Source organism: Indicator indicator, chromosome 1, assembly GCF_027791375.1.
Source record: "Indicator indicator isolate 239-I01 chromosome 1, UM_Iind_1.1, whole genome shotgun sequence".
NCBI lineage: Eukaryota > Metazoa > Chordata > Aves > Piciformes > Indicatoridae > Indicator > Indicator indicator.
In genome coordinates this window covers 1367340-1392772 of record NC_072010.1, presented here as the reverse complement: position 1 = coordinate 1392772, position 25433 = coordinate 1367340, and the positions used below count along the sequence as shown (strand labels likewise).

At 52.7% G+C, this 25433-nt stretch overlaps 1 protein-coding gene across 1 annotated transcript in view; it reads right to left on the bottom strand.

Annotated features, from left to right (window-relative positions):
- The window catches only part of DGAT2 (diacylglycerol O-acyltransferase 2), a 45653-nt gene extending 20492 nt beyond the window's left edge, over positions 1-25161 (bottom strand). Inside the window, exons 1-4 of the mRNA XM_054400163.1 lie at positions 25081-25161; positions 8186-8305; positions 5590-5697; positions 3455-3525 (exon numbers count right to left, since the gene is read on the bottom strand). Coding sequence (XP_054256138.1) covers positions 3455-3525; positions 5590-5697; positions 8186-8305; positions 25081-25120 — 339 coding nt within the window. The 5' untranslated portion in view covers positions 25121-25161. The remainder of the gene's footprint in view (positions 1-3454; positions 3526-5589; positions 5698-8185; positions 8306-25080) is intronic.
- Between the last annotated feature and the right edge of the window lie 272 nt (positions 25162-25433).

Below are 25433 nucleotides of genomic sequence, written 5' to 3'. Positions count from 1 at the left end.
GGAGGTGGTGGAGTCCTCAAGCCTGGCTGTGTTTGAAGGTGATTTGGATGTGGTGCTTGGGGCTGTGGTTCAGGGGTGAGCCTTGTAGAGCAGGGATTTGGGTTGGACTTGGTCACCCTGAGCCTCTTTTCCAAGCTGAATGTTTCTGTGATTTCATTTCAGAGGTGGCTAAATGGCAGGGCAAGGGGCAATAGGCACAAAATAGGACACAGGAGGTTCCAGCTGAACATAAGGTTAAACTTCTTGACTTCATGGGTGCCAGAGCACTGGACCAGACTGCCCAGGGAGGCTGTGGACTCTCCTTTTCTGGAGAGATTCCAAACCTATCTGGACACTGTGATCCTGGGCAACCTGCTCAGCGTGACTCTGCTTTAGCTGGGAGGTTGGATTAGATCTCCAGAGGTCCCTTCCCACCCCCACTGTCCTGGGACTCTGTAAGCAGTCCTACTGGCACTTCAAGATGCTGACTCAGGTGGAGACCAAGCCTGATCAACACAGATCACAGGACGTTAGGGGTTGGAAGGGACCTCTGAAGATCAAGTCCAACCCCCAATGTCAGACCAGAGTTCATGCAGTTACTCTGAGAAAGCAAACCTAATGCCAGCAGGTAGAGGTGTGGAGGGCTGCAGCAGAGCTAGCCACAGGTTCTAGCATGCAGCTTTCTCAGAGGTCAACACTGGTGGCATTCCAGCCTGGGTAGACCCAGTCTGCATCCTCCACTGAGCTCACACCAGCCAGGTGCAAGGAAACCCTTCAGACCACAGCCACTGAAGGTATTACACTGAGACCCCTCACTTCCCAAGTAGTTCCTGCTATAACTGTCACCCACTAGGGCAAGAATCTCTGTTCCAGGGGAGGTGTCCTGAAGGTTTGAGGGAAAACCTGCAGAATTGATACTTAAATCCTGAAATGAAAGTAAAATCTGAGCTAATAACCGAATGCAGATGGGACCTGTGTGGACATTGAACCACAGAATGGTCTGGGTTGGAAAGGACCTCCAAAGGTCAGCCAGTCCAACCCCCTCTGCAGTCAGCAGGGACATCTTGGAATCCTAGAATCAGTCAGGGTTGGAAGGGACCACAAGGCTCAGCCAGTTCCAACCCCCCTGCCATGGCCAGGGACACCTCACACTACAGCAGGCTGGCCAGAGCCTCATCCAGCCTGGCTGCAAACACCTCCAGGGATGGAGCCTCAACCACCTCCCTGCACAACCCATTCCAGGCTCTCACCACTCTCATGGGGAAGAACTTCTTCCTCACCTCCACTCTGAATCTCCCCACTTCCAGCTTTATTCCATTCCCCCCAGTCCTGTCACTACCTGAGATCCTAAAAAGTCCCTCCCCAGCTTTCTTGAAGCCCCCTTCAGATCCTGGAAGGCCACAAGAAGGTCACCTCAGAGCCTTCTCTTCTCCAGACTGAACAGCCCCAACTCTCTCAGTCTGTCCTCATAGCAGAGCAGCTCCAGCCCTCTGCTCATCCTGGTGGCCCTTCTCTGGACACCTTCCAGCATGTCCATAGCCCTCTTGGAACAGAGGCTCCAGAACTGGATGCAGTACTCCAGGTGGGGTCTCAGCAGAGCTGAGCAGAGGGGGAGAATCACCTCCCTTGCCCTGCTGGCCACACTTCTCCTGCTGCAGCCCAGGCTCTGCTTGGCTCTCTGGGCTGCAAGTGCACATTGACAGCTCCTGCTGAGCTTCTCATCCCCCAGCACCCCCAAGTCCCTCTCCTCAGGGCTGCTCTCCAGCCAGTCCCTGCTCAAAAAACCACATGACAAGGTTCCTCCCTCCTGCTCAGGCTGAGTGACACTTGCCAACAGCTTTACATAATAGCCCTTTCAGCTGTGTGTCCTTCCAAAGAGGATCACGTTCCCTCCCAGCTGAATTTGGCTCCTGTTGCCTTCCAAGTCCTTCAGCTACTTGTGCAGTCCCCAGAGCAGGCTGACAGCCCTGCCCTCTGTCAGCAGCACATCTGAACTAGCAGGGAAAGTACAAGCAGAAGGTGAACAAGGTAGAGAACTGGAGCTATTCCCATTGCTGGAAACTCCCCTTCCCCAAAGAGCAGCTAGACCCCAGAGGTGGTTTCAGTGCTCCCTCTGAAGTGGAAGGACTTTGGTGCACCTGCTTCAAAGCTGTTTTTGCCCTGGGGTGTAACAGGAAAACAGAGCAAAACTGAGATAGATTTGCAAGAGGGGAACAGGGCTAGGAGAAGGCACAACACAGCACAGAAGTTGGAGAGGTGAGCAGGGAACCTTACTGCTGGGGAAGAGGAGGCTCAGGGCAGACCTCATTGCTGTCTACAACTACCTGAAGGGAGGCTGTAGCCAGGTGGGGGTTGGGCTCTTCTCCCAGACAACCAGCAGCAGAATAAGAGCATACAGTCTCAAGCTGTGCAAAGGGAATTTTAGGCTTGATTTTAGAAAGAAATTCCTCACAGAAAGAGAGATTGGCCGTTGGAATGGGCTGCCCAGGGAGGTGGTGGAGTCACTGTCCCTGGAGGTGTTTAAGAAAAGCCTGAGTGAGGCACTTAGTGCCATGGTCTAGTTGATTAGCTAGGGTTGGGTGATTGGGTGGGCTTGATGATCTTGGAGGTCTCTTCCAACCTCTGCTATGGGGTAGGTTGCCTCAAGCAGCCTGGTGAGAAGAGCAGGCCTGCTACAAACCATGGCAATCTTTGGTTGACAGTTGGACTTGCTCTTGGAGGTCTTTTCCAACCAAGACTACTCTGTGGTTCCATGGTGCCACTACTCATGGTGCATTTGGCTTCACAAGCACAGCTGCTCCCAGCAGTGGCATGGCAATGGTGAGTCAGCCATGTCCTGCTGACAGGCTACATCATCTCCACAGATGTTACTGCTACACCAGGTCAGTCTCAATGCATAGACTCACAGAATGGGCTGGGTTGGAAGGGACCTCCAAAGCTCATCCAGTCCAACCCCCTCTGCACTCAGCAGGGACATCCCCAACTAGATCAGGTTGCCCACAGCCCTCTCCAGCCTCACCTTGAACATCTCCAAGGATGGGGCCTCAACCACATCCCTGGGAAACCTGTGCCAGTGTTCCACTGCCCTCATGGTACAGAAATTGTTCCTAACATCCAGACTAAATCTTTTCTTTAATTCCAAACCATTGCCCCTCATCCTTTGCAAACACTCTCTCTGCAGCCTTCTTGTAGCCCCCTTCAGGTCCTGGCAGGCTGCTCTGAGGTCTCCCTGAAGCCTTAGAATCATAGAATCAGTCAGGGTTGGAAGGGACCACAAGGATCAGCCAGTTCCAACCCTCCTGCCATGGGCAGGGACACTTCACACATAGAATCATAGAATCTCCTCAAGGCTGAACACCCCCAGCTCCCTCTGTCTGTCCTCATAACAGAGCTGTTCCAACCCCCTGAGCATTTCTCATGGCCCTCCTCTGGACCTGCTCCATCAGCTCCAGCACAAAGTATAGCTGTTACTTACTCTTATTGGAAAATAATCCCTGAAGTACCTCCAAATAGCCCAGTTTCTCACCCACTGGGATCTTCTTCCACCTGAAGAGGGGAAAAAAAAAATAAATAAAACCATGTTTTAAAAGCTCTTTCCACATAGGTAGAAAAAGAATCCTAGGAAACTGCAGAAAGTTTGCTGTCTCATGAGAGGCATCAACAATTTCTCTCCTCTAAGAGGGACACCTGCATCTGTCACTAAATCCAGGCCCACCCAGACTCAGGACTTCAGGGTACCTCAAGCTCCTCAAGATCCAACTACAAATTGAGGGCAGTGTCTGACTTGTTGATCTGCTGGGCAATGGAGAACTCCAGATATGAACAGCTCAATGTGCACCTCAGAGTCATCCTTTGGGAAAAGGCCTAGATCCTGGAGGAATTCAGTGCTCTTCCAGCAGCAGAGAACTGTGCTAAGCTGGCTATGAAAGGAGTTGCCACCCAAGCTTGCTGCCATCATTCTAGTGGATTCTCAGAGCTGGAATGGGCTGGGCAGGGAGGTGGTGGAGTTCCCAAGCCTCGATATGTTTGAAGGTGGTTTGGATGTGGTGCTTGGGGCTCTGGTTTAGGGGTGAGCCTTGCAGAGAAGGGTTCTGGGTTGGACTTGGTGATCCTGAGGCTCTTTTCCAACCTGAGTGTTTCTGATTCTGTGGTTTCTACAGGGTGTTGTCTGAAATGAAGTCTTCTGCTTTATGTGCAGCAATACTGACACCTTACAGGCTCACAGGATGTTAGGGGTTGGAAGGGACCTCTGGAGAGCAAGTCCAACCCCCCTGCCAGAGCAGGACCATAGAATCCAGCACAGGTCACACAAACACATCCAGATGGGGCTGGAAAGGCTCCAGAGGAGACTCCACAACCTCTCTGGGCAGCCTGTTCCAGTGCTCTGTGACCCTCCCAGTGAAGAAGTTCCTCCTCATGTTGAGGTGGAACCTCAATGGATGTAGTTTCCATCCATTGTCCCTTGTCCTATCCCAGGGTGCAAGTGAGCAGAGCCTGTCCCCTCCCCCTCCTGACTCCCAGCCCTCAGATATTTATCAACATTTATTAAATCCCCTCTCAGCCTTCTCCTCTCCACACTAACCACCCCCAGGGCTCTCAGCCTCTCCTCCCCAGGCAGTGCTCCAGCCCCTTCAGCATCCTTGTAGCCCTCCCTTGGGCTCTGCCCCATAGATCCTACCTTAGGATGTCACCTTAGGGAAACCATGTCTTAATGTTCACACCATAATCTGAACCATGCAAGAGTTGGAGAGGACAGCAAGATCTTCAATCTTTATGCAGACCTTGCTGACCTACAGGAAGACTCTCAGCCTTATGAAGGGTGCTCAAAGCTAGTGGTGAGAAGGGATCAGTGAATGTCACCATCAGCGTCAGCAAAACCTGCAGTCTCAGCTGCTGCTGGGGGCTGTTCACAAATAATGCTGTTGCTCAGGGATTCATAGAATGGTCTAAGTTGGATGAGACCTCCAAACATCATCTAGACCAACCCTCCACACTTATCAGGGACATCCTTTACTAGATCAGGCTGCCCAGAGCCTTGTGGAGCCTGAGCTAGAATATCTCCAGGGCCTCAGCTGCCTCCCTGGGCAACCTGTTCCAGTGTTCCATTACCCTCCTGGTTCAGAACTCGTTCCTAACATCCAATCTAAATCTGTTCTTCTGTAATTTGAAGCCATTGCTCCTTGTCCTATCACTTCAGGCCTTCGTAGACAGTCTCTCTCCAACCTTCTTGCAGCCCCCTTCAGGTACTGGAAGGTTGCTAATTTGTCTCCAAGAACTTTCTCTTCTCCATGCTGAACACCCACAGCACCTTCAGCCTGTCCACCTAAGAGAGGTGCCCCAACCCCCTGATCATCTTCATGGCTCTCCTCTGGACCTGCTCCATCAGGTCCATGTCCTTCCTGTGGTGAGGACTCCAGCCCTGGGCACAGTACTCCAGGTGAGGCCTCCTCAGAGCAGAGTAAAATCACTTCTCTCAGTTCAGCCAAGCCCCACTAAGGAGGGAAGTCACCCCATGAAGGAGGGAAGTCACCCCAAAGTAGGAAGTGCTTCTTTGTCCAAACAAGAGGACAGGGCCAGCTGAACAACAAGGATCTGTTCTGCAATGTTTACCTTTCTTTGGTGTGTTCCAGTCAAATACCAGCCAGGCTAAATAGAGAGCAGCAATGGCCCAGCAGTCTGTGCACAGTGTGTACATCAGGATTAAAGTGCAGGCAATACCTGGAGAGGACCAAAAAAGAAAAGAAGAAAACAAGGTTGCAGCAGGTTTTGGTCTGCATTTACAGTTGCATAAAGAGCCCCTTGCCTTTTGACCCTTCTGTGCTGCAGTCTGAGTCTCCATCTGATGTCATTAAGCCTCAAACTAATTGGATTTAGCTAGAAACTCTTTATGGAGGGCTGAGACAGCTACCTGCTTTGAAGTCCCTCAACCTCCCCCTCATGGACTCTCCAGGTCTCTCTTCCCTGATACCTCCAGGGAGAGCAGGCTGCTCCAGCAGGCAAGAGCAACACTTTGCAAGCAGCAAGAATTCTTTGTGGCCCCACACCAAGGAGGTTTCTTCCATGCCAGCTCTACACCCACCAGGGTGCCAGAGATCCCACTCAAATGTTGCTCTTTTAGCACCAACTAAGTTGGGAAGGGAGCAGCAAGACTTCCTCAACTGCCTGCAAGCAACATCTTAATTATCAGCAACACCACAGAGCAGAGCAGCCTGAGGCTTCACATGGAAGCAACCACAGACAGAGCCTCTCTTGTGTTTTACAGGGACAAAACAAACACTTCAGAGCACCATATTGGTTGGAAAATACCTTTAAGATCACCAAGCTCAGCCATTAACCAAGCACTGCCAGGTCACCACTAAACCATGTCCTTCAGCACCATATCATATGGGATCCTGGGGGGCAGCAAGAAGGATGTGGCCAGCAGGGCTAGGGAGGATCTTCTATCTCTCTGCTCTGCCCTGCTGAGAGCACAGCTGCAATCCTGTGTCCAGTTTGGGGCTCCCCAGTTGAAGAGAGACAGAGAGCTGCTGGAGAGAGTCCAAGGGAGAGGCAGGAGGATGCTTAGGGGACTTGAGCATCTCCCCTGGGAAGAGAGGCTGAGAGGCCTGGGGCTGTTTAGTGTGGAGAAGAGAAGGCTGAGAGGGGATCTGATCAATGTCTCTCAATGTGTGAGGGGTGGGTGTCAAGGGGAGGGGGCCAGGCTCTTGTGGGTGCTGCACAGTGATAAGCCAAGGAGCAATGGAGACAAACTTGAACAGAGAAGGTTTCAGCTCAACAGGAGGAGAAACTTCTTTGGTGTGAGGGTGACAGAGCCCTGGAGCAGGCTGCCCAGGGGGGTTGTGGAGTCTCCTTCTCTGGAGCCTTTCCAACCCCACCTGGATGCATTCCTGTGCAGACTCCCCTGGGTGATGCTGCTCTGGCAGGGGGGTTGGACCTGATGATCTCTGGAGGTCCCTTCCAGCCTCTGATATACTCCTCAGTTCAAGAGAGATGTTGAGGGACTGGAAGGTGTCCAGAGAAGGGCAACAAGGCTGAGGAGGGGTCTGGAGCACAGCCCTGTGGGGAGAGGCTGAGGGAGCTGGGGGTGTTTAGCCTGGAGAAGAGGAGGCTCAGGGCAGACCTCATTGCTGTCTACAACTGCCTGAAGGGAGGTTGTAGCCAGGTGGGGGTTGGGCTCTTCTCCCAGGCAACCAGCAGCAGAAGGAGGGGACACAGTCTCAAGCTGTGCCAGGGGAGGTCTAGGCTGGATGTCAGGAGGAAGTTCTTCACAGAGAGAGAGATTTGCCATTGGAATGTGCTGCCCAGGGAGGTGGTGGAGTCACCATCCCTGGAGATGTTCAAGAGAAGCCTGGATGAGGCCCTTGGTGCCATGGTCTGGTTGATTGGATAGGTGCTAGGTTGGACTGGATGAGCTTGGAGGTCTCTTCCAACCTGGCTGATTCTATGACTATGGGAAGTGGCTTAGTGGTCATGGTGGTGTTGGGTTGACAGCTGGACTTGCTCTTAAGAGGCCTCTTCCAACCTTAACAATTCTATGTCTTGCAGGACTTTTCATAGCTTCTGTAGTCTTCTACAGCCAGCTACAGCCATTTATTGCTAATAACACCAATGTATGCAATTGTGCCATCCAGAGGAACCCAGACAGGCAAAGTGGGCTCCAGGGAGACCTTAGCTGCATTTCAGTCTCACAGCATACCAGAGGTTGGAAGGGACCTCAAGAGACCATCAGGTCTAACCCCCCTGCCTGAGGGGGGGACCTACAGGAAGACTGGAAATGAACTCTTTAGAAGGGCTTGGAGAGACAGGATGAGGGGCAAAGGTCTGAAACTGGAGCAAGGTAGATGTGGGATGGACAACAGGAGGAAGTTCTTCACAATGAGGGCAGTGAAATACTGGGAAAGGTTTCCCAGTGATGGGGTGGAGGCCCCATCCCAGGAGGCATTCAAAGTCAGACTTGATGGGGTCCTGAGCAACCTGATCTAGTTGGAGATGCCCCTGCTGACTGCAGGGGGGTTGGACAAGATGACCTTTGAGGGTGCCTTCCAACCAGATGCCTTCTGTGATTCTGCTCCACAACATCCACACTCCCCAGGGGCTGCCCTGCTGCAGTGCACATCCAGTAACTAATGCTTCTGTAAAAGTCACTATTTTAAGTCCAGATTTAAGGCAGAAAAACCTTCACTTCAGGCCAGAAGCTTCTACTTACCCATGACAAGGAAAGTGAGGACCCATTGCAGCACAGAGATGATCTGGAGTTGTTTCTCTACTTTGGATTTAGACAGCCAAAACAAGTCCTGCAGAGCAGAAAGAATGTTTGATCCTGTGCCTGAAAAGAGAAAAAGCAATCCAAGTTAAGGTTCCTTCCACACACTGAGCAAAAAAAGCACAGCCTTTTCCTTCCGAGTAGGAGGGTTTTAAACCCAATCTCCACACAGTTTGCTTTGGGAGAAAGACTTGTCCAAGGCTAGGACTTCCCATGGCCTTAAAGCATCCTGGAAGGGGAAGGGTTGCCATCTGCAAACACCCAGCTGGTGGGGGGATACCAGAGAGTACTAATGGACAACATCAACTCCCACCCAAACAAGCTTCTATTTCCTTGACCACAGTTCACCAGGAGTCATCAGTGAGCACTTGCAGCCCAGAGAGCCAAGCAGAGCCTGGGCTGCAGCAAGAGAAGTGTGGCCAGCAGGGCCAAGGAGGGGATTCTCCCCCTCTACATCACTCTGCTGAGACCCCATCAGGAGCACTGTGTCCAGTTCTGGAGCCTCTATTACAAGAAAGGTCTGGAAGTGCTGGAAGGTGTCCAGAGAAGGGCCACCAGGATGAGCAGAGGGCTGGAGCTGCTCTGCCATGAGGACAGACTGAGAGAGTTGGGGCTGTTCAGTCTGGAGAGGAGAAGGCTCTGAGGTGACCTTCTTGTGGCCTTCCAGGATCTGAAGGGGGCTCCAAGAAAGCTGGGGAGGGACTTTTGAGGGTGTCAGGGAGTGATAGGACTGGGGGAATAGAGGAAAACTAGAAATGGGTAGATTCAGATTGGATGTGAGGAAGAAATTCTTCCCCATGAGGGTGGTGAGAGCCTGGCACAGGTTGCCCAGGGAGGTGGTGGAAGCCTCATCCCTGGAGGTTTTTGCAGCCAGGCTGGAGGTGGCTGTGAGCAACCTGCTGTGGTGTGAGGTGTCCCTGCCCATGGCAGGGGGTTGGAACTGGCTGAGCCTTGAGGTCCCTTCCAACCCTAACAATTCTTCTATGATAGCAAGTGGGGTTGAAGGTGATCAAATCATGCATGATGATCCTTGGGATCCCTTCCAACCCTGACAACTCTGATTCTATAAAGGTGCAGGGTCCTACCACCTTGCTTCAAGCTGCAAGGTCCTGGAAGTGGTGCTAGATAACAGAGAAATCCATGAGTTCACCACAAGCTAAAGAGCAGCCAACCCAAACCCACAGCCTGTGGGTCTGAGCTGTTGCTCAGCCACCCTCCACCAGGTCTGTTGCACAACTCCTACAAGGCTGCTCAAGGCAAAGCTCTGCACTCCAGAGCTTACACAGCACAGCCCAAGGGCTGCTTGTGCACCACCTCAGCCCACAGCTCCAGGGATCCACAGCTCCAAGGGTGGTAAGGAAAACCCCCACAGTGCTTCCAAAGCAGGAAACAGGAGCTGAAGGAACTGAAAGTCACTCTTTGAGTGGGTAGAAAACCCAAGTAAAGACACTGAAGTGTAAGACTTGACTTCTATATGAGGAACCACCCACAGCAGGGTTTGCTGAAGAGACTCCACTTGCAGGTTGGGTTTTCCCCAGAAAGAAGCACCTGCAGCTGGGTTTTCTTCCCTTCATTATCTTACAAGCACCATAAAACCTGGCTGAAAGGCATCTGCTCTCCAACCACAAAGTGTTTACAGGTTTGTTTTCCTGTTTGAGGAGCAGGCTGTTGCCAGGAGGGGGGAGATGTTGCTAAGCAGCTATCAGAGAATCAGTCAGGGTTGGAAGGGACCACAAGGCTCAGCCAGTTCCAACCCCCCTGCCATGGCCAGGGACACCTCACACTACAGCAGGCTGGCCACAGCCTCATCCAGCCTGGCTGCAAACACCTCCAGGGATGGAGCCTCAACCACCTCCCTGCACAACCCATTCCAGGCTCTCACCACTCTCATGGGGAAGAACTTCTTCCTCACCTCCACTCTGAATCTCCCCACTTCCAGCTTTATTCCATTCCCCCCAGTCCTGTCACTACCTGAGAGCCTAAAAAGTCCCTCCCCAGCTTTCTTGGAGCCCCCTTCAGATCCTGGAAGGCCACAAGAAGGTCACCTCAGAGCCTTCTCTTCTCCAGACTGAACAGCCCCAACTCTCTCAGTCTGTCCTCATGGGAGAGCAGCTCCAGCCCTCTGCTCATCCTGGTGGCCCTTCTCTGGACACCTTCCAGCATGTCCATATCCCTCTTGGAACAGAGGCTCCAGAACTGGATGCAGTACTCCAGGTGGGGTCTCAGCAGAACTGAGCAGAGGGGGAGAATCACCTCCCTTGCCCTGCTGGCCACACTTCTCCTGCTGCAGCCCAGGCTCTGCTTGGCTCTCTGGGCTGCAAGTGCACATTGACAGCTCCTGCTGAGCTTCTCATCCCCCAGCACCCCCAAGTCCCTCTCCTCAGGGCTGCTCTCCAGCCACTTCCTGCCCAGCCTGCATTTGTGCTTGGGATTGCCTCCACCCAGCTGCAGGACCCTGCCCTTGGTTTTGTATCATATGGAATGGGTTCCATCCTTACTGTTGTTGGCAAGACCTGACAGTACTGGTGGTGATTCCATAGCAGATGCTCACATTTAAACTCCTGGAATTATAGAATGAATCCTAGAATGGTCCAAGCTGGAAGGGACCTCCAAAACTCATCCAGTCTGACCTCCTCACAGTCAGCAGGGACATCCTCAAGTAGCTCTGTTAGTTTCTACCAAAACAATAGTCACCAATGCATCATTTAAAGATGTGAAGCATCTCTGCTGTTCTTGTTGCTTGTCTTGGCAATAGGACTAGTGCACACTAGCTGCACCCCCAGAACTGCTGTAGGAGTTTTACAGCCCCTCTTCAATGACATCTGAGGTTAATCTTGCACATAGAATCAGTCAGGGTTGGAAGGGACCACAAGGCTCAGCCAGTTCCAATCCCCTGCCATGGCCAGGGACACCTCACACTACAGCAGGCTGGCCAGAGCCTCATCCAGCCTGGCTGCAAACACCTCCAGGGATGGGGCCTCAACCACCTCCCTGCACAACCCATTCCAGGCTCTCTCATGGTCCCTACCTGACAGCTAGGTGTCTTCCTGGGCTTTTTTTCCTAGAAGAGGGCATTAAGAGGGAGCCAAAACACACTCTGCACCCTAAACCTGGAACCAGCTCACACAGAATCACAGAAACATTCAGGTTGGAAAAGACCCTCAGGACCACCACCCAGTCCAACCATTAAACCTACTCTACAAGGCTCACCCCTAAACCATTGCCCCAAGCACCACATCCAAACCACCTTGAAACACATCTAGGGCTGGGGACTCAACCACCTCCCTGCCCAGCACATTCCAGTGCCTGACCACTCTCTCCACAAATTTTTTTTCCCTACTCTCCAGTCTAAACCTCCCCAGTCCCAGCTTGAGGCCATCCCCTCTTGTTCAGTTCAGGCCCTTGGCTCTGATTAGTCCACACTGAGTGACTAATCCTAGCAATGGGTTGGGCACTAAGTACCCCACCCAGGCTAAGCTTTGGTCAGGGACAGGTCCCCTGAAGGAGCCAGCAGTGTGCCCAGGTGGCCAAGGCAGCCAACAGTAGTGAGGCCAGCAGGACCGGGGCAGTGGTTGTCCCCAGTCCTCACCACTGGTAGGGCCATACTGGATTCAGTTTTGGGGTCCTCACTACAAGGAAGACATGGAGGGGCTAGAACAAGTCCAGAGAAGGACAAAGCAGCTGGTGGAGGGTCTGGAGAGAAGCAGCTGAGGGAACTGGGGTTGTCTAGTCTGGAGAGGAGGAGGCTGAGCAGAGACCTTCTGACTTTCTACAACTGCCTGAAAGGAGGTTGGAGCAAGGTGGGGGCTGGTCTCTCCTCCCAAGCAACAAGTGATTCCAACAGGAGGAAATGATCTCAAGTTGCACTAGGGGAGGTTTAGGTTGGCTCTTAGGAAGAATTTCTTCCCCAAAGGAGTTGCCAAACCCTAGAAGAGGCTGCCTAGGGCAGCAGTAGGCTCACAACCCTTGTCAGGACTGAAAAGCCCTGGAGATGTGGTGCTGAGGGACATGGTTTAGTAGTGACCTGGAAATGCTGGCTGAATGGTTGGATTGGGTCTTGAGGGTCTTTTCCAGCCTAAATGGTGCTGGGGTTCCACATCACTGCAACTGCCAGCAAGCTGAATCCTACAGCACTAATGCAGTCTGGAGCAGCAGCTGTAGTTGAAGGCAGCTCCCCACAAGATCACACAGAACAGTGTGCAGAGTCAGTTCAGCAGGTAATTAGCTCTCTCATTTCCAAGATGAGCCAGGAGAACATCTTGAGTTAAGCTGTCACCACACACTGAATGGCAACCCTGGAATACCTAAGCAGGAAGACTCAGATCTCATGCTGCTGAGTCACACCTGGCAGACAATCCCCAAACCTGGGCTGAGTATTAAATTCTACTCCATGTTTTTCCTGCCCAAGGGTAAGAGAAATCTCTTGCTCCTGCTCAGGAGCCACAGCCTCAAGGTAGCCTCCACTGCAGCTGTGGGAACTTGCTGTCCCCAAAACCTAGCTTGCAAAATTGCCCATGGACAGACCTCACTCCAGATGCCAATCTAAAAGAAGCTTTCAGCAGTAGTGATGGCATTGGCCACACCTCCACATCCTCAAAATAATCCCAAAAAGCCTTAAAATGGTCCAGGCCAGAAGGGACTTCCAAAGCTCATCCAGTCCAACCCCTTCTGCACTCAGCAGGGACATCCTCAACTAGAGCAGGTTGCCCAGAACCCTGTCCAGATTCACCTTGGATATCTCCAAGGATGGGACCTCAACCACCTCCCTGGGCAACCTGTGCCAGTGTTCCACCACCCTCCTGGGGCAGAACCTCTCCCTCACATCCAATCTAAATCTGCTCTGCTCTACTTTGAAGCCATTGCCTCTCCTCCTGTCCCTGCAGGCCTTTGCAAACAGTCTCTCTGCAGCCTTCTTGGAGCCTCCTTCAGGTCCTGGCAGGCTGCTCTGAGGTCTCCCTGGAGCCTTCTCTTCTCCAGGCTGAACACCCCCAGCTCCCTCAGCCTGGCCTCACAGCAGAGCTGCTCCAAGCCCTGAGCATTTCCCTGGCCCTCCTCTGGAGCCTCTCCATCAGCTCCATGTCCTTCCTGTGCTGAGGGCTCCAGAGCTGCACACAGCACTGCAGCTGAGGTCTCCCCAGAGCAGAGCCAAGTGGCAGAATCACCTCTCTGGCTCTGCTGCCAACACTGCTTTGGCTGCAGCCCAGGCTGCCCTTGGCCTTCTGTGCTGCAAGCTCACCCTGCCTGCTCCTGGCCAGCTTCTCCCCCACCAGCACCCCCAAGGCCTTTTCCTCAGGGCTGCTTTCTCTCCCCTCCTCCCCCAGGCTGGATTGACAGTGAGGATTGTTCCAGCCCAGGGGCAGATCCCTGCCCTTGCTCTTGTGGAACCTCAGGAGGTTCCCCTGGGATCACCTCTGCAGCCTGTCCAGCTCCCTCTGGATGCCATCCTGTCCCTCTGGGGTATCCACAGCACCACTCAGCTTGGTGCCATCTGCACACTGCTGATGCTGCCTGGATCCCACTGCCTAAAACATTGATACAAATATTAAACAGCTCAGGTCCCAGGACAGAGCCCTGAGGGACACCACTTGGCACTGCTCTCCATCTGGACTTTGAGCCATTGAGCAGCACCCTCTGGATGTGACCATGCAGCCAACTCTTTACCCACTGAACACTCCACTCATCCAATCCACATCTCTCCAACCTGGCAAGCAGGATGATTTGAGAGAGAGGATTTGCAATCCATGACAGCCCAGCCCCATGTAATTTAATCCCTCCAGCACCTGCACTTGGCTACCCAAACATGTTTGGGTGGATGACCCCAACACTCCCTGCTTGGATCAGCTCAATCCTTCTCCCCTTCCCCTGAAGACAACTGTCTGCCCCTCCTGATGAAGATCTGTGCTGCAGCATTTTCTAGATGCTTTAACAGATGGCAGGCATTGCTAGCTCTGGAAATAGACTGGTGTTGGGTGGCAGAAGTCAACCTGTCAGCTTGTTTCCTGAACCACATTAAGCTTTTTGAGGCAGGGTTCAGCTCTGGCAGACAGGAGGAGGACAGAGGTTTGGCAGACAGCTCTGAGCAGGCAGCTCAACAGCTGCCCTTGGACAAGTGGTGGCCTGGGGTCAGATATTTGCTGAAAGGAAAAACATCCTTCACACAGCTCAAGATTCCCCCACACCACAAAAGCCAGGAGCTGTCATGGACTAAGCAATATTAACATTTAAATCCTTGTTAAGGACATTAACCAAGCCCAGAGGCAATGGAAAGGGCTATGGGAATGGGCAGAGGTGGCACCTGGCAAGTGCAACTGCCTGGGCTTGCTCTACCTTAACATCAGCCACCTGCACTCCCCAGATGGACCCAGTGCATCAACTCCAGGTTGGGCAATGAGAGATTTTAGGGCTGAGACAGACATTAATGCCAGTCCTGAGCTTGCTGTTCATACCAGACCTTGTGGATTCAACCCTCCATGCAAGCCTTACTTCTTCAGCTGGCATTTTTGGGGAAGATCAGAGTGTCACAGTACATTAAAGGCTGGAAGGGACCTCCAGAGATCCAGTTCAACCTCTGTCAAAGCAGGATCAGCCAGGGGAGTCTGCACAGGAATGCATCCAGCTGGGGTTGGAAAGGCTCCAGAGAAGGAGACTCCACAACCCCCCTGGGCAGCCTGCTCCAGGGCTCTGTCACCCTCACACCAAAGAAGTTTCTCCTCATGTTGAGCTGAAATCTTCTCTGTTCAAGTTTGTCTCCATTGCTCCTTGGCTTATCACTGTGCAGCACCCAAAAGAGCCTGGCCCCCTCCCCTTGACACCCACCCCTCACACATTGAGAGACATTGATCAGATCCCCTCTCAGCCTTCTCTTCTCCACACTAAACAGCCCCAGGCCTCTCAGCCTCTCTTCCCAGGGGAGATGCTCAAGTCCCCTAAGCATCCTCCTGCCTCTCCCTTGGACTCTCTCCAGCAGCTCTCTGTCTCTCTTCAACTGGGGAGCCCAGAACTGGACACAGGATTGCAGCTGTGCTCTCAGCAGGGCAGAGCAGAGCAGAGGGGGAGCAGAACCTCCCCAGCCCTGCTGCCCACACTTTTCTTGATGCTCCCCAGTATCCCATTGGCTCTCTTGGCCCCAGGGGCACATTGCTGTCCCATGCAGAACTTGCTGCCCACCAGCACCCCAAGGTCTTTCTCTGTGGAGCTGCTCTCCAGCAGGGCAGCCTCTACCCTGTCCTGGTGCCAGGAGTGTTGTGCAGAAGCAGGCTGGTTGCTGGTGACAGAGAGCAGAACAATTCTGACATGTCAACAACAATGTGGCTTTGGGACTTGACCACAGCAAAATAACCCCACACTAACACTTGAGCTCAGTTCTCCCAAGAAAACTCTTCCCTTGAAGGGCTCACACCAAGCATCATTCACAGATTGAAAGCCTAAAGGAGACACTGGAACAGGTTTCCCAGGGAGGTGGTGGAAATTCCATCCCTGGAGGTGTTTGCAGCCAGGCTGGATGTGGCTCTGAGGAACCTGATGTAGTGTGAGGTGTCCCTGCGCATGACATAGAGGTTGGGACTGGATGGTCCTTGAGATCCCTTCCAACCCTGACTGATTCTCTGATTAATCATAGGAAAGGCAACAACTCAACTTTCAGGGAGTTCATTAGCCTAATGACCAAGTTTAATAACACTCATTAGACAAAGCTCTCATTCATTTTGAGTTAAAGGATGCTGCCCATAGAGTCACAAAATTATTTTGGTTGCAAGAGACTTTTAAGGTCATCAAGTCCAGCTCTTAACCTCCCACAAGACTTCTGCTCTAAGCTGCTCACCAGCTTTGCTGCCCTTCTCTGGACATACTTCAGCTCCTCAATGCCCTTCTTGGAGGGAAGGGCCCCAAAACTGAACCCAGGACTCAAGGTGTGGCCCAGCACAGGGAGGCAATCACTTCCCTACTGCTGCTGGCCACACTGCTGCTGATCCAGGTTAAGATGCTGGTGACCTTCTTGGCCACCTGGGCACACACTGGCTCATCCTCATCCAACTGTTGAGCAATCTCAACCAGGTCCTCTGCCACTGGGCAGCTTTCCAGCCACTCTTCAAGGCTGGAGCATTGCAGGGGGTTGTTGTGCCTCAAGTGCAGGACCCAGCACTTGGCCTTGCTGAACCTCATACAATTGGCCTTGATCCAGCCTGTTCAAACCCCTCTGTGGAGCCTCTGGATCCTCAGGTAGATCAACAAACCACCTAACATGGTATCAGCAGCAAACTTACACCTAAAAAAGATGCCCTGGATCATCTTGTCTGGATTCTGCACAGCCCAGCCTTTGGGATTCATTTCTACCAGTCTTCTGCTAAGGAAGTATCCTGAATCCTAGAGAAACACAGACTGCCATCTTCCACTGCAGAAGACAGCTCCTTATCCTGTGCTGGCCACCCAGCACAGCCCCTAGGGTTGTCCATCAGCTCTGATTTCCAGGGCACTTGTTCCAGAACTAACCACCCCAATTGTGGGGGGTCACAGCCTTAGCAACCAGTGTCACAGAAGCATAGAGTGGGCAGGGTTGGAAGGGATCTCATGGATTAGGGTTAGAGTTCCACCCCACCTGCCATGGCCAGGGACACTTCACACCAGAGCAGGTTGCTCAGAGCCACATCCTGCCTGGTCTTAAAAACTTCCAGGGATGAGGCTTCCACCACCTCCCTGGGCAACCTGTGCCAGGCTCTCACCACCCTCATGGGGAAGAACTTCTTCCTAACATCCAATCTGAACCTACCCATTTCTAGTTTTGTTCCATTCCCCTTAGTCCTATTACTCCCTGACACACTAAAAAGTCCTTTCCCAGCTTACTTGTAGCCCCCTTCAGATACTGGAAGGCCACAAGAAAGTCTCCTTGGAGCCTTCTCTTCTCCAGACTGATTAATCCCAACTCTCTCAGTCTGTCTCCATAGGAAAGGTGCTCCAGCCCTCTGCTCATCCTCATGGCCCTTCTCTGGACACCTTCCAGCACCTCCAGAAAGAGCTCCAGAACTGGACACATTACCCTGTGCATGTCTACATGGATGAGATCTTAGCAACACCTTTCCTGGACTCAGAGGAGATGCTGAGCCCCTCAAGTCCCACTGCAGCTCATTGCCATGGAGTATTGCTGGGATACTGCCTGCACTAAGCCACACATGACTGAAGGGCACATCCTGCCCAGGTGTCCAGAGCACTCTTCTCCAGGAGACCTCACTGATGCTCAGTGACAGCAACCACCTGCAGCCTTTCAAGGAAGCTTCAGTTGCCAGCTGACCTCTAACTGTTGAGTGGCTTAGTACTCTTGTATCATCTAATTCCAGCAATCAAGTGCAGTAGCAGCTCCATGGAGAAAGGAATTGGAGTGCTGGTGGGCAGCAAGTTCTGCATGGGACAGCAATGTGCCCTTGAGGCCAAGAGAGCCAATGGCATCCTGGGGGGCAGCAAGAAAAGTGTGGGCAGCAGACAAATACAGGCAGTAGGCAGCAGACAGATCCAATCCTGCAACTCTTCACTCAGCCAGGGAGTCAGGTTGACTGCAGCAAGACTGTTCCTACAAATGCTCCACAGCTGAAGGATCAGGCTAGGAAATGCAGTGTGAGGGTGGTTAATAGTTGGTGGCCTTTACAAGCTGAAGGCCAAACCTGCTCTGGCCACCTTAGGTTGTCTTTGCTCTCTACAGAGCTTATAAATGGCTCTTCCTCTCATTCTGTGAAGCTGGAGTGTCTAGAAAAGGAATAAATGTATGGAACCCAGCAGGGCTGGGGAGGTTCTTCTGCCTCTCTGCTCTGCTGAGAGCACAGCTGCAATCCTGTGTCCAGATTGGGGCTCCCCAGTTGAAGAGAGACAGAGAGCTGCTGGAGAGAGTCCAAGGGAGAGGCAGGAGGATGCTTAGGGGACTTGAGCATCTCCCCTGGGAAGAGAGGCTGAGAGGCCTGGGGCTGTTTAGTGTGGAGAAGAGAAGGCTGAGAGGGATCTGATCAATGTCTCTCAATGTGTGAGGGGTGGGTGTCAAGGGGAGGGGGCCAGGCTCTTGTGGGTGCTGCACAGTGATAAGCCAAGGAACAATGGAGACAAACTTGAACAGAGAAGGTTTCAGCTCAACAGGAGGAGAAACTTCTTTGGTGTGAGGGTGACAGAGCCCTGGAGCAGGCTGCCCAGGGGGGTTGTGGAGTCTCCTTCTCTGGAGCCTTTCCAACCCCAGCTGGATGCATTCCTGTGCAGACTCCCCTGGGTGATGCTGCTCTGGCAGGGGGCTTGGACCTGATGATCTCTGGAGGTCCCTTCCAAGTGTACTGTGATGCTACCAAGGAAATCCTGAAGTCAGTGAAGGGTTTAACCAAGCATCTGACTCATGCCTGCTAGGGACAGCATCTGGTATATTTTCACACAGTTTATTTCAGACAAAATCCTCAAACATCATCATTTGTCTAAGCAGGGATGCAGCACCACAGGTCCTAGGAGTGGAATTAGACAGGATTTCACACCTGGACACCAGAAAACCTCATCAACAGCACTTAATTAGGAACCAGCCAAATAAATTAGCCAAGAGGAAGTACAAATGTTAGAGAGGTAAAAATAAAACCCACAACCCACCCCAAAAGCTTGTCAAAGGCAAACTTCATCTGCTAGCATTCAAGACAACTAGCCTGTTGATTCTTGGCCAAGAGTTATACAGCTTCATGAAGCTTGTGGAGAGGAAAATGAAGTTAGAGCCTCCAAAACAGTAAGGTTTGGAGACTCCAGAGAGTCCAAGGGAGGGCTACAAGGATGCTGAAGGGACTGGAGCACTGCCTGGTGAGGAGAGACTGAGAGCCCTGGGGGTGGTTAGTCTGGAGAGGAGAAGTCTGAGAGGGATCTGATCAATGTCTATCAATATCTGAGGGCTGGGGGTCAGGAGGGAGGGGACAGGCTCTGCTCAGTTGCCCCCTCTGAGAGGACAAGGGGCAATGGATAGGAACTCCAGGACAGGAGGTTCCACCTCAACAGGAGGAGGAACTTCTTCCCTGTGAGGGTCCCAGAGCACTGGAACAGGCTGCCCAGAGAGGCTGTGGAGTCTCCTTCTCTGGAGCCTTTCCAGCCCCATCTGGATGTGTTCCTCTGTGACTTGTGCTAGATTCTATGGTCCTGCTCTGGCAGGGGGCTTGGGCCAATGACCCCCAGAGGTCCCTTCCAACCCCTAACATCCTGTGATCATTCAAAGTGGCACTAGTGAGGTCACAGCTGGACTCCTAGGTCCAATTCTAGGCAGAGAGAGAGTCCAACAGAGGCTAGGAAGATACTGAAGGACCTGGAACATCTCTGTGAGGAGGAAAGGCTGAGAGCCCTGGGGCTGTTGAGCCTGGAGAAGAGCTGCCCCAGAAGCAATCAGTTTCAAACCATCACAGCTGATCAATATCAAGAGGATGATTGTCAGGAGGATGAGGCCAGACTCTTTTCAGTGATGTCCAGAAACAGCACAAGGGACAGCAGGCACAAACTCACACCCAGCAGGTTCCACCTGAGGATGAGGAAAAAATTCTTTGCTGTGAGGGTGCTGGAGCCCTGGAGCAGGCTTCCCAGAGAGGTTGTGAAGTCTCCTTCTCTGGAGAGGTTCCAAACCTGCCTGGACATTGTGATCCTGGGCAAGCTGCTGTGGGTGACCCTGCTTTAGCAGGGGGGTTGGACTGGATGCTTAGGGGACTTGAGCATCTCCCCTGGGAAGAGAGGCTGAGAGGCCTGGGGCTGTTTAGTGTGGAGAAGAGAAGGCTGAGAGGGGATCTGATCAATGTCTCTCAATGTGTGAGGGGTGGGTGTCAAGGGGAGGGGGCCAAGCACTGGTTCACAGTGATAAGCCAAGGAAGAATAGGTTCAAACTTGAACATTGAAAATTTCAGCTCAACATGAGGAGAAACTTCTTTGGTGTGAGGGTGACAGAGCCCTGGAGCAGGCTGCCCAGGGGGGTTGTGGAGTCTCCTTCTCTGGAGCCTTTCCAACCCCACCTGGATGCATTCCTGTGCAGACTCCCCTGGGTGGTGCTGCTCTGGCAGGGGGGTTGGACCTGATGATCTCTGGAGGTCCCTTCCAACCTCTGATAGACTGAGAGACTGTGACCTCCAGAGATCCCTTCCAACCCCCACCACCCTATGACTGACATTTTGAGCTAATTAGCCAAGAGCTTGGCAGCCTCTGCCAAGGCACAAAGCAGCTAGGTTAGATCAACAGCCCAGTCCCAGGATGCTCCTGAGGACCCATGCAAAAGGCAAGCTGCTCCATCAGACATGATATCTGCCAAACCCCTTGAGCAGCACAAGTTCCTCTGTGTCTTGGGTTCCCTCAGGTGCTCCAGGGGAAGTGCACAAGCTGGCTCCACTTCCAGGTTTGTTGTTAGGGGTAGTAGATAGGGAGAAATCAGTCAGAAACCAACAGATTAACAGTGTGGGGTGTAGTCCTCCTGCCCTGCCCTGCCCAACAATTCATGACCAGGTTGCTCCTGGAGGCTGCTCCATAATCCCATATCATCTGCAGTTAAAAAAAAATTACTCTGACTGGAGGTCAAAGTAGTTCACAGGGACAATTCTTTCAGCCCCTTGAGACAGGAGCTGGCATTCTGCATGGCAAAATAAATTTGCTTGGGCATTTATCTCATGTTAGATCTTCAGCTACCTGCAGCACTGAACTTGATCTTCTCTACAGTCAGAGCTGCGTGCAGGTTAAAGTGATGTGACCATGAGGGCAGACCCAGGAGACCAGCCAAGAGGTTGAGATTTAACTCAGCAGTGCCTGATAGCTCTAGACAAGCATGCCCACCTTGGGACATGGTTTGATGGCCAGGGTGGTGTTAGATTGATGATTAGTCACAAGGATTTTAGAGGTCTTCTCCAACCAAAACAATTCTGTGACTCTCTGATCCCAAGAGAAAGGGAATCATCCAACCAGGAAGGCATCTAGGAGCTGACTCAAGAGCAAGTCCAGACCTCTGCCTCCCAGGCAGTTCTGTTGCACAGTCATATGGAAGGGACCTTCAAAGGTCATCTAGTCCAATCCCCCTGCAGTGAGCAAAGACATCTTCCACCAGCTCAGGTTGCTCAGGGCCTCTCCTAACCTCACCTGTGATGTTTCCAGGCATGGGGCAGCTACCACCTCTCTGGCCAGCTTGGGCCAGTGTTTCACCACCCTCACAGCAAAACATTTCTTCCTTATATCCACTCTAAATCTCCCCTCTGTTAGTTTCAAGCTATCACCCTTTCTCCTGCCACAACAGGCCTGGGTAAAAAGTCTGTCCCCAGCTTTCCTATTGGCCACCTTTAAGTACTGAAATGCCAGAAGGTCTCTTTGAAGCCTTCTTCCAGCTGAGCCACTCCAGCTCTCAGCCTCTCCTCATAGCAGAGGGGTTCCAGCCCTCTGATCTTTCTTCTCTCCTCCTCTAGACCTTCTCCATCACATCCATGTTCTTGTGCTGAGGACTCCAGAGTTGGACACTACTGCAGGTGAGGTCTTACCACAGTGGAAGAGGGGGGAGCAGAATCACCTCCCTTGGCCTGCTGACACCATAACACAGCTAGCAGTGGTGCTGTGCTCCTAAAAACAGGAGCCCTCAGGTCCCCCACAAAGCAGAATTGTGGCTCAGGTGAAGCACAAGACTAGCCCCTAGGGAAAGTTGAGCAAAATCCTCTCCCTCACCCCAAACTTCTGTCAGATGAGAGTGGAAAAGGTGCTTCCTGTGAGGCCAGCCCTGACACAATCAAGCAGCACATGAAGCCCCATGTGTGAATCATAGAATCAACCAGGTTGGAAGAGACCTCCAAGCTCATCCAGTCCAACCTAGCACCCAGCCCTACCCAATCAACCAGACCATGGCACTGAGTGCCTCATCCAGGCTTCTCTTGAACATCTCCAGGGATGGGGACTCCACCACCTCCCTGGGCAGCACATTCCAATGGCAAATCTCTCTCTCTGTGAAGAACTTCCTCCTGACATCCAGCCTAGACCTCCCATGGCACAGCTTGAGACTGTGTCCCCTCCTTCTGCTGCTGGTTGCCTGGGAGGAGAGCCCAACCCCCACCTGGCTACAACCTCCCTTCAGGGAGTTGTAGACAGCAATGAGGTCTGCCCTGAGCCTCCTCTTCTCCAGGCTAAACACCCCCAGCTCCCTCAGCCTCTCCTCACAGGGCTGTGCTCCAGACCCTTCCCCAGCCTCATTGCCCTTCTCTGGACACCTTCCAGTCCCTCAACATCTCTCTTGAACTGAGGAGCCCAGAACTGGACACAGCACTCAAGGTGTGGCCTGAGCAGAGCTGAGTACAGGGGAAGAAGAACCTCCCTTGTCCTGCTGGCCACACTATTCCTGATCCAGGCCAGGATGCCATTGGCTCTCCTGGGCACACTGCTGGCTCCTGTTCAGCCTACTCTCAACCAGCACCCCCAGGTCCCTCTCTGCCTGGCTGCTCTCAGCCACTCTGTCCCCAGCCTGTAGCACTGCTTGGGGTTGTTGTGGCCAAAACCACTGCCCCACATCATCCTTGCCCATCTTTGATCTGCAGGGTCTCACGCTGTCATCCCCAAAGCCAGCCTGAGCCTGAGCTCCTCTGGCAGGCATCTGGTTTTTTTTTTTTTTTTTTTGTTTTTTTTTTTTTTTTTTTGCTTCCAACCAGAAGGCTTTGAAGCTGCTCCTGTGTCATGTTTGCCCATGGCAGGCAACAGATCTGGCAAGGGGCTGCGTTGGTGGATGCTGCGATCACCAAGGCAACATCTCCCCAGGCAGAAGCAGACGAAGAAATGAGTAAGGGAAGCACAAATATCACTGCAGGACCCCCACGAGGTGCCTCAGAGGAAGACTGGCCCGAGGAGAGTTAAGACAGCTTTCCATCCCTAAGCAGGATTAGCTGGAGATGAGGCCAATCACTGTCCCCAAACCACACTCCAGTTGGCCTTATGCACACGTCCCAGATCCATCACTAACCTGGCAGTGCCAACGAGGTGGCCACTGAGGTCTGGGGCCAGCCCTACATGTTTTATAGGGCTCCTGAATGATTTATTGGTTTGCAGCTACCTCTCAGTTTAACAGCTCACATGCTATTAACTCCAAAGACCTCCCTCAGCTCAAACATGTCCTCTTCTGCCTGTTGGGTAAGCAAAGCTAAATTGCTTTCAGGACCAGCTCTGGGCCTGGGGAGCACACACACACACACACACACAGAGATCTTCTCACTTGGTCACAAGTGATCCCACAGATCCATCTCTGCTCTCAGGTCTGACAGATCAGAGGATATTAGGGGTTCGAAGGGACCCCCAAAGAACATCGAGTCCTGCCAGAGCAGGACAGATGAGCACCAGCAGCTCTGCATGCAGGACTAGGTAGAAAAAAGCAAGAGCTTAGGGGTTAAGTCACCAGGTTCCGGTCCTCTTAGCCTTGATAACGATTTGCCTAATCAACAAACTATTTCACAGGTCTCTTCAGCCCAGGAGCAATCAGCAGTTTGCCTTTTCAGGGCAAAAAGAAAACCAAAGCACCCCTTTTGTAACAAGGGGCAACCACTCAAGAACCCTTCGGGACCCCAGGAGCAAAAAGAAAACCAAACCAACGCTTTTGTAACAAGGAGCAACCACTCAAGGACCCTTCGGGACCCCAGGGGCAATCAGCAGTTTGCTTTTTCAGGGCAAAAAGAAAACCAAAGCACCCCTTTTGTAACATGGAGCAACCACTCAAGGACCCTTCAGGACCCCAGGAGCAATCAGCAGTTTGCTTTTTCAGGGCAAAAAGAGAACCAAAGCACCCCTTTTGTAACATGGAGCAACCACTCAAGGACCCTTCAGGACCCCAGGAGCAATCAGCAGTTTGCTTTTTCAGGGCAAAAAGAGAACCAAAGCACCCCTTTTGTAACAAGGAGCAACCACTCAAGGACTCTTCAGGGCAAATTGTTGTCCAAGGGCATTTTCCTGCAAAGCCCTCAGCGTTCGCAAACCTCGACAAACGCCCTTCCAGGAGGATCTATCAAGCAAAATATTTAGACCTGTTGAATTCATCCCCCTGAGCTTCCCTGGAGCTGCTTTTGCAAGCACCCAAGGGAACCTGCACTTTCGGCTTTCCTATCTCGTTTCCCCACAGTGTTTTCAGCCTACAAGTTGCAGCCTGCAGCAGCTCTGCCCAGGGTGGGAGTCAGCCACTGCCACCCGACCTGCTCCTTTCAGCGAGGAAGTGACTTTAACCACCATGGAGGGTTGTGGAAGCAAACTCAGCCGTGCTTCCCAACCCTGCCAGCCCTTGCTTTCACACCAAATCTTCAGCTCCCCATTATAAAGCAACAACAAACACCGATGCCGGCATGGTGTTTTGGTTTGGTTTTTATTTCCCCCCTGCTGTGTTTTGATGGAGGTGTGGAGACCTCAGCATCACAAGATAAGGCTGCCAGCCGTGCAGCGTTGCTAAAATACTACAATTTCCTCCCTCCTACCACAAGCAGGAAGATAAGGAAAAAAAATGTGGTTTTAAGCAAGTGCAAACTCAGTTAGATAAAGCAGAACCTTCTGCAACAGCTTCGGGAAAGCTGCTTGATCTCCTCAAGCTCACTTAAAAAGCAAAACCTGAGCAGGGAGCTGTAATCCTGCCCTCCTCCCCCACCACTAAGAAAAGCTGCAGCCAGCCTCCCCGCCATTGCACATCGCTTCTTCTCTTCCCAACCAAGCATTCCCGCAGGCAGGAAGAACCAGGAGAACATCAGATTTGGCTGCTGCTTGCGTCCCACCCAGCACCTCGAACAGCCGGGATGCTGCTCCCCCGTCGGAGCATCCTCCCGGTGCCCATCTCTGCATCCCCCCCCACCCCGCCCCATCCTCCGTAACCCCCCTCGTACCTCGCAGCACCCCGGAGTAGGCAGCGATGATGGTCTTCATTGCGGGAGGGAGAAGGTCAGGTCCCGGCCAGGGCCATGAGATGGAGGAGGGCACCCAGCTCCGCAGCTCCGGGGCAGCCGGCAAGTGGGAGAAGCAACAGCAGCGCATCCCTATATAGCTCCGAGGAGGAGGAGGAGGAGGAGGGCGGGGAGGGGCGGGTCCCGGCAGGGCTCTCGTTCCTCAGCCCAGAGAGGAAAGGGGAAAGGTCTTGGTCTCAGTGTTGCAGCTTGCTGCCTGGGATGGGGATTTGGAAGTGGGGAGCGAGAAGGGGGAGGGTTACCCCCACACTCTCTGCAAGGTGTTTCCATCCCTG